Source organism: Ranitomeya variabilis, chromosome 1, assembly GCF_051348905.1.
Source record: "Ranitomeya variabilis isolate aRanVar5 chromosome 1, aRanVar5.hap1, whole genome shotgun sequence".
NCBI classification, from domain to species: Eukaryota; Metazoa; Chordata; class Amphibia; order Anura; family Dendrobatidae; genus Ranitomeya; species Ranitomeya variabilis.
The window spans coordinates 196,350,634-196,365,573 of NC_135232.1; the positions used below are offsets into that span (position 1 = coordinate 196,350,634).

The 14,940-nt window shown below is 42.0% G+C and overlaps 1 protein-coding gene across 1 annotated transcript in view; it reads left to right on the forward strand.

The window, feature by feature from the left end:
- Positions 1–14,940, forward strand: part of LOC143793920 (A disintegrin and metalloproteinase with thrombospondin motifs 19-like) — a 105,181-nt gene that overhangs the window by 31,519 nt on the left and 58,722 nt on the right. The window contains exon 5 of the mRNA XM_077280857.1: positions 3,910–3,990. Within this exon, the coding sequence (XP_077136972.1) occupies positions 3,910–3,990 (81 nt within the window). The remainder of the gene's footprint in view (positions 1–3,909; positions 3,991–14,940) is intronic.

Sequence of the window (14,940 nt, forward strand, 5' to 3'; positions counted from 1 at the left end):
AATGCACTTGGCTGTGCAAATTATCAAGATTCGATGCTGGCAGCTGCCTTTAAATTTTGCAACCAGTGGTGTCCCAGAGGTGCTCAACGGGAGACAATTACACAAGTCTGGAGGAGCTGGAGTTTATGGTAGCACGGTCAGCCCAAGCTGCAAATAGTAGTATAAGCAACATGCAGGCTGGCATTTTTTCCTGTGAAGATCTCATCATGGTATTGCCCATCTGGTCTCCAAATCAATTATATCATCACATCCAAAACAAAAGCAGGACTTATCATTGAAGAGGATAAATCTCCTTTCCAGCCTCGACTGCAGTCTTGCTCTGCATCATTATAGCATTTGACAGCAGTGGCATTAGGTCAATGGAACACCTGTAGGTGGACCTCTGGCTCGTAGCTGAATATCATATAAACATCTTCTGCTGGTTTTTATAGACACTAGAACCAATAATCAGAAAAGTGCATTGCAGAAATAGTAAGACTAAATAAAATATAACTCTTACTGAATATAAATAAAAAAACAGGTATATATGTTTCAACACAATAGACACAAAAAAGCATGTGTTTGTGGGTGAACCAATAGGGAAAAGCCCCCAAAAAGTGTTCAAAGAGTAATCCTATTACATCATACAGTAGGGGAAATAAGTATTTGATCCCTTGCTGATTTTGTAAGTTTACCCACTGACAAATATATCAACGTCTATAATTTTACGGGTAGGTTAATTTCAACATTAAGAGATAGAATATCAAAAATAAAATCCAGAAAATCACATTGTATAAGTTACCATATATACTCGAGTATAAGCCCACCCGAGTATAAGCCGAGACCCCTAATTTTGCCACAAAAAACTGGGAAGACTTAATGACTCGATTATAAGCCTAGGGTGGAAAATGGAGCAGCTACCAGTAAATGTCAAAAATAAAAATAGATACCAATAAAAGTAAAATTAATAATCAGTAGGTTAAATGTTTTTTAATATCCATATTGAATAAGGAGCCCCATATAATGCTCCATACAGTTCATGATGGGCTCCATATAATTCTCCATACAAAATATGCCCCATATAATGCTCCATACAGTTTATGATGGGCCCCATAAGATGCTCCATATTAAAATATGCCCCATATAATGCTGCACAAATGTTGATTATGACCCCATAAGATGCTCCATAGAGACATTTGCCCCATACAATGCTGCACAAATGCTGATTATGGCCCCATAAGATGCTCCATAGAAATATTTGCCCCATATATTACTGCACATGGCCCCATAAGATGCTCCATAGAGATATTTGCCCCCATATAATGCTGCACATGGCCCCATAAGATGCTCCATAGAGATATTTGCCCCATATAATGCTGCACATGACCCCATATGATGCTCCATAGAGATATTTGCCCCATATGCTGTTGCTGCGATTTAAAAAAAATGACATACTCGTCTCTCGTCGCTCAGGCCCCCAGCACTTGCTATATTCACCTCTCCTCCGTTCCACCGCCGAGCATCGCTGCATCTTCCCCGTCCTCCGCACTGACGCTCAGGCAGAGGGCGGTGCACACTAATCGCATCATCGCGCCCTCTGACCTGAGCGTCAGTGCGGAGGACGCAAAAGACACAGCGGCGCCGACGGGGGAACGAGGAACAGGTGAATATATCACACTGCCCCCCCGCCATACTCACCTGCTCCCGGCGCGGTCCCTGGACATCACTGGTTCTCTGGGTGCCAACAGCTTCTTCCTGTATTGAGCGGTCACATGGTACCGCTCATTACAGTAATGAATATGCGGCTCCACCCCTATGGGAGTGGAGTCGGGTCCATATTCATTACTGTAATGAGCGTACCATGTGACCGCTCAATACAGGAAGAAGCTGTCAGCGCCCGAGGAACGAGGGACGTCCAGAGACTGCACCAGGAGCAGATGAGTATTATTATACAGCTCCCCCTCCCCTGCAGACCCCTGGGAATGACTCGAGTATAAGCTGAGAAGGGCAATTTCAGCCTAAAAAAAGGGCTGAAATTCTCGGCTTATACTCGAGTATATACGGTATATAAATGTATCTGTATTTTGCAGTGAGAAATAAGTATTTGATCCCTCTGCCAAACAAAACTTGGTGGCAAAACAAACAATGCATCAGACATTTTTGTAGTTGATGCTGAGGTTTGTGCACATGTCAGGAAGAATTTTGGTCCACTCCTCTTTGCAGATCATCTCTAAATCATTAAGATTTTGTGGATGTCACTTGGCAACTTGAAGCTTCAACTCCCTCCATAAGTTTTCTATGGGATTAAGGTATGGAGACTGGCTAGGCCACTCCATAACCTTAATGTGCTTGCTTTTATGCCTCTCCTTTCTTGCCTTGGCTGTATGTTTTGGGTCATTGTCTTGCTGGAAGACCCAGCCACAACCCATTTTTAATGTCCTGGTAGAGGGAAGGAGGTTGTCACTCAGGATTTTATGGTATATGGTTCCATCCATTCTCCCATTGATGCGGTGAAGTAGTCCTATGCTCTTAGCAGAGAAACACCCCCAAAACATAATGTTGCCACCTCCATGCTTGACAGTGGGGATGGTGTTCTTTGGATCATAGGCAGAAGATCTCTTCCTCCAAACACGGCAAGTTGAATTAATGCCAAAGACCTAAATTTTTTTCTCATCTGACCACAGCACCTTCTCCCAATCACTCATAGAATCATCCAGGTGTTCATTAGCAAACTTCAGACGGGCCTACTCATGTGCCTTCTTGAGCAGGGGGACCTTGCGGGCACTGCAGGATTTTAAACCTTCACGGCGTAATGTGTTACCAATGGTTTTCTTGGTGACTGTGGTCCCAGCTGTCTTGAGATCATTAACAAGTTCCCACCATGTAGTTTTAGGGTGATCTCTCACCTTTCTCATGATCAAGGATACCCCACGAGGTGAGATTTTGCATGGTGCCCCAGATCGATGTCGATTGACAGTCATTTTGTATTTTCTTCCATTTTCTTACTATTGCACTAACAGTTGTCTCCTCACCCAGCATCTTACTTATGGTTTTGTAGCCCATTTCAGCTTTGTGCAGGTCTATCTTGTCTGAGATCCTTATAAAACTCTTTGGTCTAGCCCATGTTGTAGAGGTTAGAGTCTGACTGATTAATTGAGTCAGTGGAAAGGAGTCTTTTATAAAGGTGACTATGTAAGACAGCTGTCATTAATGCAGGTAACGAGTTGATTAGGAGTGTCTAACTGGTCTGTAGGAGCCAGAACTCTTAATGGTTGTTAGGGGATCAAATACTTATTTCTCACTGCAAAATGCAAAAAAATTATATCATTTATACAATGTGATTGTTTGGATTTGATTTTTGATATTCTATCTCTCAATGTTAAAATTATAGACTGCTCATGTCTTTGTCAGTGGGCAAATTTACAAACTCAGCGAGGGATAAAATTTTCCCCCACTGTACATTGCAATGATTAATAAATGATATGTTCATAATAAAAACACAATGGCATACCAGATAAAAAAGTAAGTAGTTCTCTGTTGATAAAATAAAATGGTATGTATACTACAGTAGCCAAAATATGGAAGCCTACCCACCAAACACACTTGACATGCGTTTCATTCCCTGACAAAACATTTGTGAAATGAGCATTGGGTGTGTCTGGTGGGCGAGTGTGTAGGTGTGTGTATTTATTGGAGTAGCTCTCTTACTCAATGCTGAATAAATTGGGATGTTTTCAAAATTTTGTTTTCAGTTTTTCAAATATCATTAACTTGTCTGTGATTTCCATAATTCTATGACTTTTCCTTTTTGGTGTTGAAACTTCAATGCTGAGGAGTGAGAAGTTTATATATACTGGATAAACAATATAAAATACATAATAATTATGAATATAGTATGAGTAAATCTATCTGTTCTCCTGTAATGTTCAGGTTATGTGGAAGCACTGGTGATACCAGCAGGAGCGAGAAGAATTAAAGTGGTAGAGGAAACTCCAGCACACAGTTATCTAGGTAAGAAAACTATATCCATGGCAAATGCATTCACACTTATTCCTGATCACTGATTGTGTAACCATGTCTTCGAACAGTCAATTTGCTAGTTCGTTGTCTAATTGGATTGTTTACGCGGGACACTAAATCTTCATTATCGGCAGCACAACTCGTTGTGTAAACAGAGGATGTGATGATGATAGTATACTTGCTGTTTGGATACAAATTAGAGATGAACGAATTTATTCGCTGGACTAAAACAAAATGGTGATTATCTGCCATTTTCCTTGATTCTTTTTAGGGACAGGGTTAAAAAAAATTATACTCATCAAGTCCATTGCTGGTTCGTTCCATCCTTCCATCTGTTATCTTCTCTTCTGTCTTCAATCTTCCGTGCCTCCAGCACTGAGAAAGCCTTAAGCAGTGTCAAGACGTTAGAGCTGCCCCTTGATGGCATGATGGCATGAGTAGTCTACTTAACACCGAAGGTGCCAAACATTGAAGACAGAAGAGGTAAATACGGAACTAGAGTGAGCAAGGCAGAGCAAAAGGCAGGGAGCTGCAGCACCCAAACAAGTGAGGGACAAAGTGAGTATACTGGGGGGGAATTAAGTGTTTTTTTTCTCCTCCATTTACTATGCTTTGGTGTCTGAAGAGAACTCAGAACATAACAAGTGTTTTTTTTACCAACAATTCAATTTGAATTGAAGAAATTTGATGCAATCAAATTTCCCTGCTGATTTGAGCAAATTTGGCAAATTCAAATTTTGGCAGATGGACTAATTTCTAGTTCAAAATAGTAATGTTAACAATCATCCTGTCCTTCTATGGTTTGTGTGATTCATACATAAGTAGCTTAAAAAGAGCACTGATTGACATGGATATAGTCCATGAAAGCTCATTTATGGGCAGAAATCTGCCCATGGAAATGTACTGAATGTTGACACATTTTTGCAACACGCCCCACTTTTCAGTTTTTGAATTTCCACAAAAATGTAAATTAACCAATAAATTTCATTCAACTTCACAATTGTGTTCCACTTGTTGTTGATACTTAACCAAAAATGTACATTTGGTATCTTTATGTTTGAAGCATGATATGTGGGAAAAGGTTGAAAAGATCCAGGGGGCCAAATACTTTTGCAATGCACTGTATATGGTAGTGATATCACCATACTGATCATTAACCAAAACTACTGTACCAAGACTACCAAGATATTACCACTATACATTGAACATTTAATGGTAGACATCAGTGACTTACTGTTGATGCTCTCACTGATAATCAATCTTACATCAGTCAACCACTTATTTCATCCCTCACTAGTTTCTGTAGATTGTAATTTAGACATCTTTGGCTTACTGATTTTTCCAGCACCCTCCTCACATTCCCCATATTTATGCAAAAACATATTGTGCTACAACAAGTGCCCTAAACAGTAATAATGCCGCCTATCAATAACAAAATGACCCTCCTTTTGTGCTCTACAGAGCAGCAGTGCCCAAGACAGTATTAATTTTCCTGTTACCTACTTATAGGAATAATGTCCTCTGTGCCTCCTCATAATAATAATACTGTCCCCCGTGCCTTCTTCTATAATTTGCTCCTGTATTGTTCCTCTTGTTAATAATTACCCCTATTGTACTTCTTTTCAATAATGACCCCCATTGTCTCCCCTTTTAATAATTATCCCAGTGTGCCCCCTTTTGATAATGACCCCCCCAGTGTGCCTCTATGGTAATGACACCCCTCATGCGCCTCCTTTTGATCTTAGTGATTGCCTGCCACTGAACTGATAAATATGAGCCAAATGTATGCATAAAAGAAAGACATCAGACCCAGGGTCAGATGTGCACTCATCTCTCGGCAGGAAAAAATAGTTAAGAAACCTTGGCTACATAATGACTTAATGCAAATATTATATATATTTTAACCCCTTTCTGACCTCGGACGGGATAGTACGTCCGAGGTCAGATCCCCTGCTTTGACGTGGGCTCCAGGGGTGAGCCCACATCAAAGCTGCAACATGTCAGCTGTTTTGAACAGCTGACATGTGCGCACAATATCGGCGAGTGGATTCGCGATTCACCCACTGCTATTAACTAGTTAAATGCCACTGTCAAACGCTGACAGCGGCATTTAACTACCGCTTCCGGCCTTGCGGCCGGAAATGCGCTCATCACCGACCCCGTCACATGATCGGGGGTCAGCCATGCGTCGGCATAGTAAACAGAAGTCTCCTTGAGACCTCTATGGTAACTGATGCCGGCTTGCTGTGAGCGCTACCCTGTGGTCGGCGCTCATAGCAACCCTGTAATTAAGCTACATAGGAGCGATTTGATGATCACTGCTATGTAGCAGAGCCGATCAGGCTATGCCAGATTCTAGCCTCCCATGAAGGCTATTGAAGCATGGCAAAAGTAAAAAAAATGGGTTTTTTTAACTCAAGTAAATTTTTATTAAGAATATCAGCACAATTTACATTTTATATTCATGTTTTCAATACAAACTTTCCCCCCTAACCAAACCCCATCATTCCCAACTTTTCCCACCCCCGCCCAAGAAGACAGCCCATCTCTCCCAATATCACCACCCACAATAATACTGAATGGATATCATACCATGTAGGACCGCAGACCTCTTAGTTTGTTCTTGCCAAGTCAGGCCTTAGACTCTCCCATCCCACATGTCTACCTATCCCAAAGAAATGAAATAAATAAAAGAATATAAAAGTTTAAATCACCTCCCTTTCGCCCCATTCAAAATAAAACAATAAAAATAAAATCAAATATACACATATTTGGTATTGCCGCGTTCAAAATAGCCCGATCTATCAATAAAAAAAAGGTTAACCTGATCGCTAAACGTTGTAGCGAGAAAAAAATTAGAAACGCCAAAATTACGAGTTTTTTTGGTCGCCACGACATTGCATTAAAATGCAATAACGGGCGATCAAAAGAACGTATCTGCACCAAAATGGTATCAATAAAAACGTCAGCTCGGCACGCAAAAAATAAGCCCTCAACCGACCCCAGATCACAAAAAATGGAGACGCTACGGTTATCGGAAAATGGCGCCATTTTTTTTTTGCAAAGTTTGGAATTTTTTTCACCACTTAAATAAAAAATAACCTAGACATATTTGGTGTCTATGAACTCGTAATGACCTGGAGAATCATAGTGGCCAGTCAGTTTTAGCATTTAGTAAACCTAGCAAAAAAGCCAAACAAAAAAACATGCATGGGATTGCACTTTTTTTAGAATTTCACGGCATTTGCATTTTTTTCCCATGTTCTCGTACACGTCATGGTAAAACCAATGATGTCGTTCAAAAGTACAACTCTTCCCACAAAAATAGGCCCTCACTTGGCCATATTGATGGAAAAATAAAAAAGTTATGACTCTGGGAAGGAGGGGAGCGAAAAACGAACACGGAAAAATGGAAAATCCCAAGGTCATGAAGGGGTTAAGTAAACCAAAATTTTAATTTTTATAAAAAAAATTGGAAATTTCAGTGTAATTTTTGAAGGTAGCAAAAACTGCCAAAATTAGATGGAAGAGGGACTCAGATGCACCCTGTATTAGACATAAAGAAGGGCCTCATACACATTCTGTTCAAATTGTCATGTCATGTAGTGGTTCTCCCAGACTCATTAAAGCTATGCACTACGTAAAAAACCTGCCAAAAATTAAAAACAGGATCATCCATACACCCTTGAAGGCACCAACTGTTGTGCTTCATTCAAATAATGTGAACAAAGAGTAGTTGTGATACTTCTACACTCATAAAAGCTCTGCACACAGTGCAAAGCCTACCGATAATTACAAGCACGATCATCTATACAACATTGAAGGCACCAACTGTACAGCCTCATTCAAATATTGTGAACAAAGTGTAGTTGTGGTACTCCTACGCTCATAAAAGCTCTGCATACAGTGCAAAGCCTGCCAAAAATTACAAGCAGGGTCATGAATACACTCTTCAAGGCACCAACTGGAGTGCCTCATTCAAATATTGTGACTAAAGGTACACTACACTCATAAAGGTTCTGCACACAGTGCAAGGCCAAAAAAAAATTATAAGAATCATCATCCATACACCTTTGAAGGCAACAACTGGAGGGCATTATTCAAATACTGAAGAGAAAAAACACTTATGTGCTGCTGTCATCTGGTGGTGTGGAAAAGTAGGGGCTAATCGGAGCTTTGCTTATTTTTTATCAGAGTGAGCCTGTCAGCATTTTTTGTTGACAAGCAAAAGTGCCTATATGTTATAACCCCCTCACCGGCAGCACTAAAACCCACTCAGACAAGATGCTAGCAGTAGAGCAGCATAACACCTCCAAAGCATAGAGGGATAGCTCATGTCAGGTGTCCAGCTTTAAGACCCAATAGTTGAAGGTTGCAGAGGAATTAGGTAGTGTGATGGTTCTGTCAGCCAGGTATTTCTTGAAGATCTTTAAAAACCAATTCATCAGGGAATTTAAGCTGGGAGGGTGTAATGAAATTGACTGAGGCGTTTGACAGTGTACCCCTGCCTCTGCTCTACCTGGCTGGCATTTGTCTCCCTTTGGTTCTTTTCCCTGGTTGGGCAAGGAAGCTTGCCCCCTGCCACTAGCGTCACATGATGGGAATTTTTTCAATATATTTTCCACAATAGAGATGCAAGGTTCTCCATGTATCATCGGTCTAGAATGGTGAACAATCAGTACTCTTTTTTGACCAATATGAATATAACGTGAGGGTCACAGGAAAGGCAGCGGTACATAAAGTCAGACATATGTACCAAGCTCTGTACAGCCAACATTTCCTTGTCTCCACCATGATGATTACTCTTCATCTCCTCCTCCTCCCTCTCCTCCTCCTCATTCCCCTCCTCAGCCCATCCACATAGCAGATACGGGACAAAGCTTGTGTGGATAAAGCCTCTGTTGCGCTAGCAACCACCTCCTGTTCCTCCTCCTCCTCAGCCTCAACCCCCTCAATGTTAGCCAAAGTCTTGGAGAAGTAAACAAACGTCAGACATCCATGCCCACTCTTCAGTTGTTATGTGTGGAGGCTGACCAGATTACCGACGGGTATGTTGGAGCTGGTACTTCACAACTTGCCTCTGCTGCTCACAAAGCCTTGCCAGAATGTGCAGTATGAAGTTCCTGTGCTTGGTCACATCATACATGTCAGTGAGCTGGCACTTCCATGCGCTGCGGCAGCACCGCTACAGCGGCGGCAGCTGTAGCTGAATTGCGGAAATGGGCGATGAGAAGTCGTACATTGACCTGAAACTGGCAAATTTGGGTAGATTTTCAGAAACCACTGAACTATCAAGTTGAGCTTGTGGCCCAAGCATGGTACATGTGTGAGTTTGCAAAGCTTCACAGCCGCCACCAGGTTACGCTATTATCACACCCGACCATGTCTAGTTGTAGGTTCAGCGGCAAGAGCCAAAGATCTGTTTGGTCTGTTATACCTTTCAATAACTCAGCCATGGTATGCAGTTTTTCTCCTAGACAAATTAGCTTTAGCAGAACCTGTTGCCGCTTCTCTGAAGCAATGCTGCAGAGCTTCAACCTTCTGACTGATGTGGATAACATGCTCTGAGATAACACATCAGAGATTGAGAATGAGGAGAAGCAGGAGGGGGTGCAGGAACTGGTGTAGGAGGTGTAGGAAACTCTGTTAGAAGTAGGCCCAGCAATCCTCGGTGTTGGTAGCAAACTTGGCCCCGGTGTCCACAATGTTCACCCAGTGTGCCATCAGTTTAATGTAGTGTCCTTGGCCACAATCACTTGTCCACATGTTGGCCGTTAATTGGACAATCCCAAAAAGTGTTCTGGTACAAGGAAGGGACGCCACACTGGGAGAAATAGTGGTGGCTGGGGACCGAGTAACAATGGATGACTGCTGCCATGAGTCGGAAAAAACCTCTGTGTCTACAAGCTTACGCGACAACATTTTCAAGTCAAGCAGCCTGGAAATGTGTCAATTTAGCATTTGATCCTGTGAGCAGGTGGCTGGGAACTTTCTTTTTTGCTACAAGGCCTGGGCTAAGGATAGCTGAACGCTGTCCTGGGATAAAGATTTGTAAGTGCCTGATGATGGTGCCTCAGAATGTGTAAAGACAGGTGCATGGTGGGAGGCATCTGCGCCAGTGTCATGGACAGGAGATTGGCAAGGATGTAGCACAGGGGAAGAGGCAGTGGTGTCACCTGATGTCACCAATTGTGGACCCAGGTGTTTGTCTCACCGAATCTGACACTAATAACCTTTTTTTGTCTTAGAACTCTCTTTAAAAAGTCTCAGAGTGAGGAACTCCTAACTCTGTGACAGCAATTCACGAGTGTCAATACTGTGCGGAACAGTTGCCTGCCTTTTTCCTCTTGTTACCCCACTGCTTCTTCCTGCCTATTTCAGTGCTGCCAATACCTCCCCATCAGTGCTATTGATCTTGCTCTACATGCCAGCTTTCCAGGCTGAGCCAGTGACTTCATCATCCACCACCTCGCCTTCCACTGCCGCACCCTGGTCCTCCTGACTTGGTGACTTATCAACCTGACTTATCGGAACTGTGTCTCATCATCATCTACCTCCTTGGACAAAATTTTATGTTCCCCAGTCATCTTCTTGTAACGGTGGCTGCTCTAAGTTTTTGTGCATCACTACACTGCATGTCCTCCTGTCCCTCTTGGAACATGTAGGGTGAGAGGCCACAATCAAGAAATAATGAGGTAAAGAGCTCCCCTGAGTGTCTTAGTGTGGGATCACTTGTATCCTGGGACTCTACATGGTGGGAGGAAGGAGATCAGGTTGAGGATTATGCGATCCAGATTCTTGGATGGTGAGACTGGACCATGTGGAAGACTGGGTGGTACTGGCAAGCATGCTGGCATCATTATCTACTATTCAACTGACCACCTGTTTGCACTGTTGTGGCTTCAGAAGTGGTGTGACTGTCCCAGGCCTCCCTGGAAAGTGGAACAAGAAGCTATGTGTCGTGGATGGGAGTGTTTCTTGTGCTCCAGCAACAGGCGCAATCACACCTTTCCCACTTCCTCACCATCTGCGTGCATCATCATCAGCACTTCCAATTCCCCATCCCTTACCACACGCCTTACGCATTTTGTAATTGCTAGGTCACTGGAAACCAATTTTCCTTGATTAATTAAAACATTTTTAATTTAAAAAAATTGAGTGACCTCTAGCAGCTCAAGTGATTTTAAAATTTTTTAACACAAAGTATGTTAAACTGTATGCATGACAATGCAGTCAATTTTTTCATGAAAAAAAAATGTGAACTGCAGCAGCTATATATTCAGCAATGGACTGCAAAGCCTTGCCGAGAGGCTGTATTCAGCCACTCTCCCTGCTCCAGCTGTCGCTAAGCTAAATGCAGAATGTATTCCATACAAACAGCAAAACACAAGATTAGCCCTAAGAAGGACTTTTAGAACGATGGTTCAGAAAAGTGTCACCACTAGATTACTCTGATTCCTAAAACTGTGCACACAGGCCTAGACAACTACGCTTTCCCTCCAATAAGAACTGTCCCAGAGCTGTACAGTGACGTCAATGTGCCAAGTGTGGTGGTGCCAGTCCCCTTACAAACTCTGATGAGGTCAAGTGCCAGCCAATCACAGTAATGCCACTACAAAGATGGCTACCACATTACGGTGACTGGCAGGCAATCTCCGCATGTTTTTTGGCTGATTTGAGCATTCAATCTGAGCACCGGCTAATGCTCAACGAGTACCAAGCATATCCAAGCACCCAGATACTCGACTAATATCCGAGTTTCATCGAACCTGTTAGCTCATCACTAATAATATTGTCAACCTGACGACCCCTGATTGATGCCAAATTCCTATAAGCCACAGGCCAGAAGCAGCCTGCAGCCTGCCTGAGTAAGCAACAGTTGTCTGTTATGACCCCAATGGCAGAGGGTCTCAGAAATAATTACTGTCTGCAAACACAAAAAACCAGCTCATAGGGCAGTGGTAACTGAGCTGACCATATATCTAATCCTAGCACCACAAATAGCAGCAGCCGAGGAACGTGCCTACGTTGGTTCTAGACGTCTCGCGCCAGCCGGAGAACTAACTAACCCTAGAAGGGAAAAGAAAGACCTTTCTTGCCTCCAGAGAAAAGACCCCAAAAGTTGGATACAAGCCCCCAACAAATAATAACGGTGAGGTAAGAGGAAAAGACAAACGTAAGAATGAGCTAGGTATTTAGCAAAGAGAGGCCCACTAGCTAATAGCAGAATATAGTAAGATGACTTATATGGTCAGCAAAAACCCTATCAAAATATCCACGCTGGATATTCAAGAACCCCCGAACCGTCTAACGGCCCGGGGGGAGAACACCAGCCCCCTAGAGCTTCCAGCAAGGTCAGGAATCACATTTAGTACAAGCTGGACAAAAATGAAAGCAAGCAAATAACCAAAAAAACAAAGAAGCAGGACTTAGCTTAATTTTGCACGAACCAGGATCAGCAGACAGGAGCAAACAGAAAGGATCTGATTACAACGATGCCAGGCACTGGACTAAGGATCCAGGAAGCTTATATAGCAACACCCCTGGACTAACGACCCAGGTGGGTGCCAAACTGAGGAAAGACAATCCCAGAGTCATATCACTAGTAACCACAAGAGGGAGCCAAAAAGTCTAATTCACAACAGTTGTCTCTCTGTTCTGCTACAGTATTGGTGATCAGAGGTTGCAATACTGTTCAAAGTGTCATGGCCAATGTGGTCCTCTGCTGTGAGGACCCATCTGGCGGTTACCAGAATCATCAAATGTCCAGTCTGGTCCTACTCTTATTTTTACAGAACCAGAGACTTGTATGGCTATAAATTTTAATGATTACACGTTCTACCTGTGAAAACCATGGATAGAACACATGCATAAAAAAAATGTGTAAAAATATGTGAATGAGGCCATAGTATGTTTTATTTGCCATTTTTTGGCATTTTATTAGTTAAAAAAATATATAATTTTTTACATTTTCTGCTCATATATTTACAACATAGACCTTTTTCTTAGCTGACTTCCACTGACATTTAGCTGTATGTTTCTGTATGTAGTAAGGAAATGAGACAACAAATTCCAATGGGACAATCATTTAAATTACATCACAGATGGAAGCAAGTAAAGTTATTATATTATGTATATGAATATGTAGTCAGGGAGCCAACACCCAAGACATGATCACACTGAAAACCAAGTTTAAACGTCAATACATTCTCTGACCATGATGTTATCTCCCATTACATGAACATTAACTATGCAAATTGCCTTTACAGAGAGCAAGAGGACTTGAACTCTAGTGCCACCCGTTGGATGTAGCAATCCTAAAAGTCAATATCGACACTATAATAAGCCTTGCCACATGACTTAGGATAAAGGCCAAACTTTTAGGATTTGACATTTAGGATTGCTACTTTCAATAGGTGGCACTAGAGTTCAAATCTTCTTCCTCTCTGAAGAAGCAATTTGCATATTTAATTTCTCAGAGGAGCATGCATGGCATATAAGTCTCCTCACTTTGACACACCAGGCCTAGCTTATCACTCTCCACAAAAAGAAGCTCTACCCCTACATTAACATTAGAATGTACTGTGTATATATATATATATATATATATATATATATATATATATATATATATACACTCACCGGCCACTTTATTAGGTACACCATGCTAGTAACGGGTTGGACCCCCTTTTGCCTTCAGAACTGCCTCAATTCTTCGTGGCATAGATTCAACAAGGTGCTGGAAGCATTCCTCAGAGATTTTGGTCCATATTGACATGATGGCATCACACAGTTGCCGCAGATTTGTCGGCTGCACATCCCAAAGATGCTCCATACAAGGCAGGATGGATCCATGCTTTCATGTTGTTTACGCCAAATTCTGACCCTACCATCCGAATGTCGCAGCAGAAATCGAGACTCATCAGACCAAGCAACGTTTTTCCAATCTTCTACTGTCCAATTTCGATGAGCTTGTACAAATTGTAGCCTCAGTTTCCTGTTCTTAGCTGAAAGGAGTGGTACCCGGTGTGGTCTTCTGCTGCTGTAGCCCATCTGCCTCAAAGTTCGACGCACTGTGCGTTCAGAGATGCTCTTAGGCCTACCTTGGTTGTAACGGGTGGCGATTTGAGTCACTGTTGCCTTTCTATCAGCTCGAACCAGTCTGCCCATTCTCCTCTGACCTCTGGCATCAACAAGGCATTTCCGCCCACAGAACTGCCGCTCACTGGATTTTTTTTCTTTTTCGGACCATTCTCTGTAAACCCTAGAGATGGTTGTGCGTGAAAATCCCAGTAGATCAGCAGTTTCTGAAATACTCAGACCAGCCCTTCTGGCACCAACAACCATGCCACGTTCAAAGGCACTCAAATCACCTTTCTTCCCCATACTGATGCTCGGTTTGAACTGCAGGAGATTGTCTTGACCATGTCTACATGCCTAAATGCACTGAGTTGCCGCCATGTGATTGGCTGATTAGAAATTAAGTGTTAACAAGAAGTTGGACAGGTGTACCTAATAAAGTGGCCGGTGAGTGTATATATATATGCTATACTTGCACCCCCATCTCGTGTGCATAAGTAAAAAATGTTCAATATAAAGTAAACATGAACTTAATTAATTGTGCTCTAAAATTGTGCCAAATATACTCATCTTGCAAGAAAATAAGGCTCTATACAACTCTATTACTATAGAAATGAAAAAATAAGATTTTGTTGACATGATTCAAGGAGGCAAAATAAACAGTCAATGGCCCCAATTCATCATTGCTTGTAAGCCTTTTTCCTTGAGCAAAAAAAGTCTTATAGTGACTTTTTTATTTGCCCCCATTTAATCATTTGTGAGTCTTTTTTCGAAGTTAAATTTGCATGGTCTTTTACATTTTTTTTTGTTTGATGGTGTTGGTATTGTTTTTGTCATTCAGATGTTTTGATGTTTTAGACT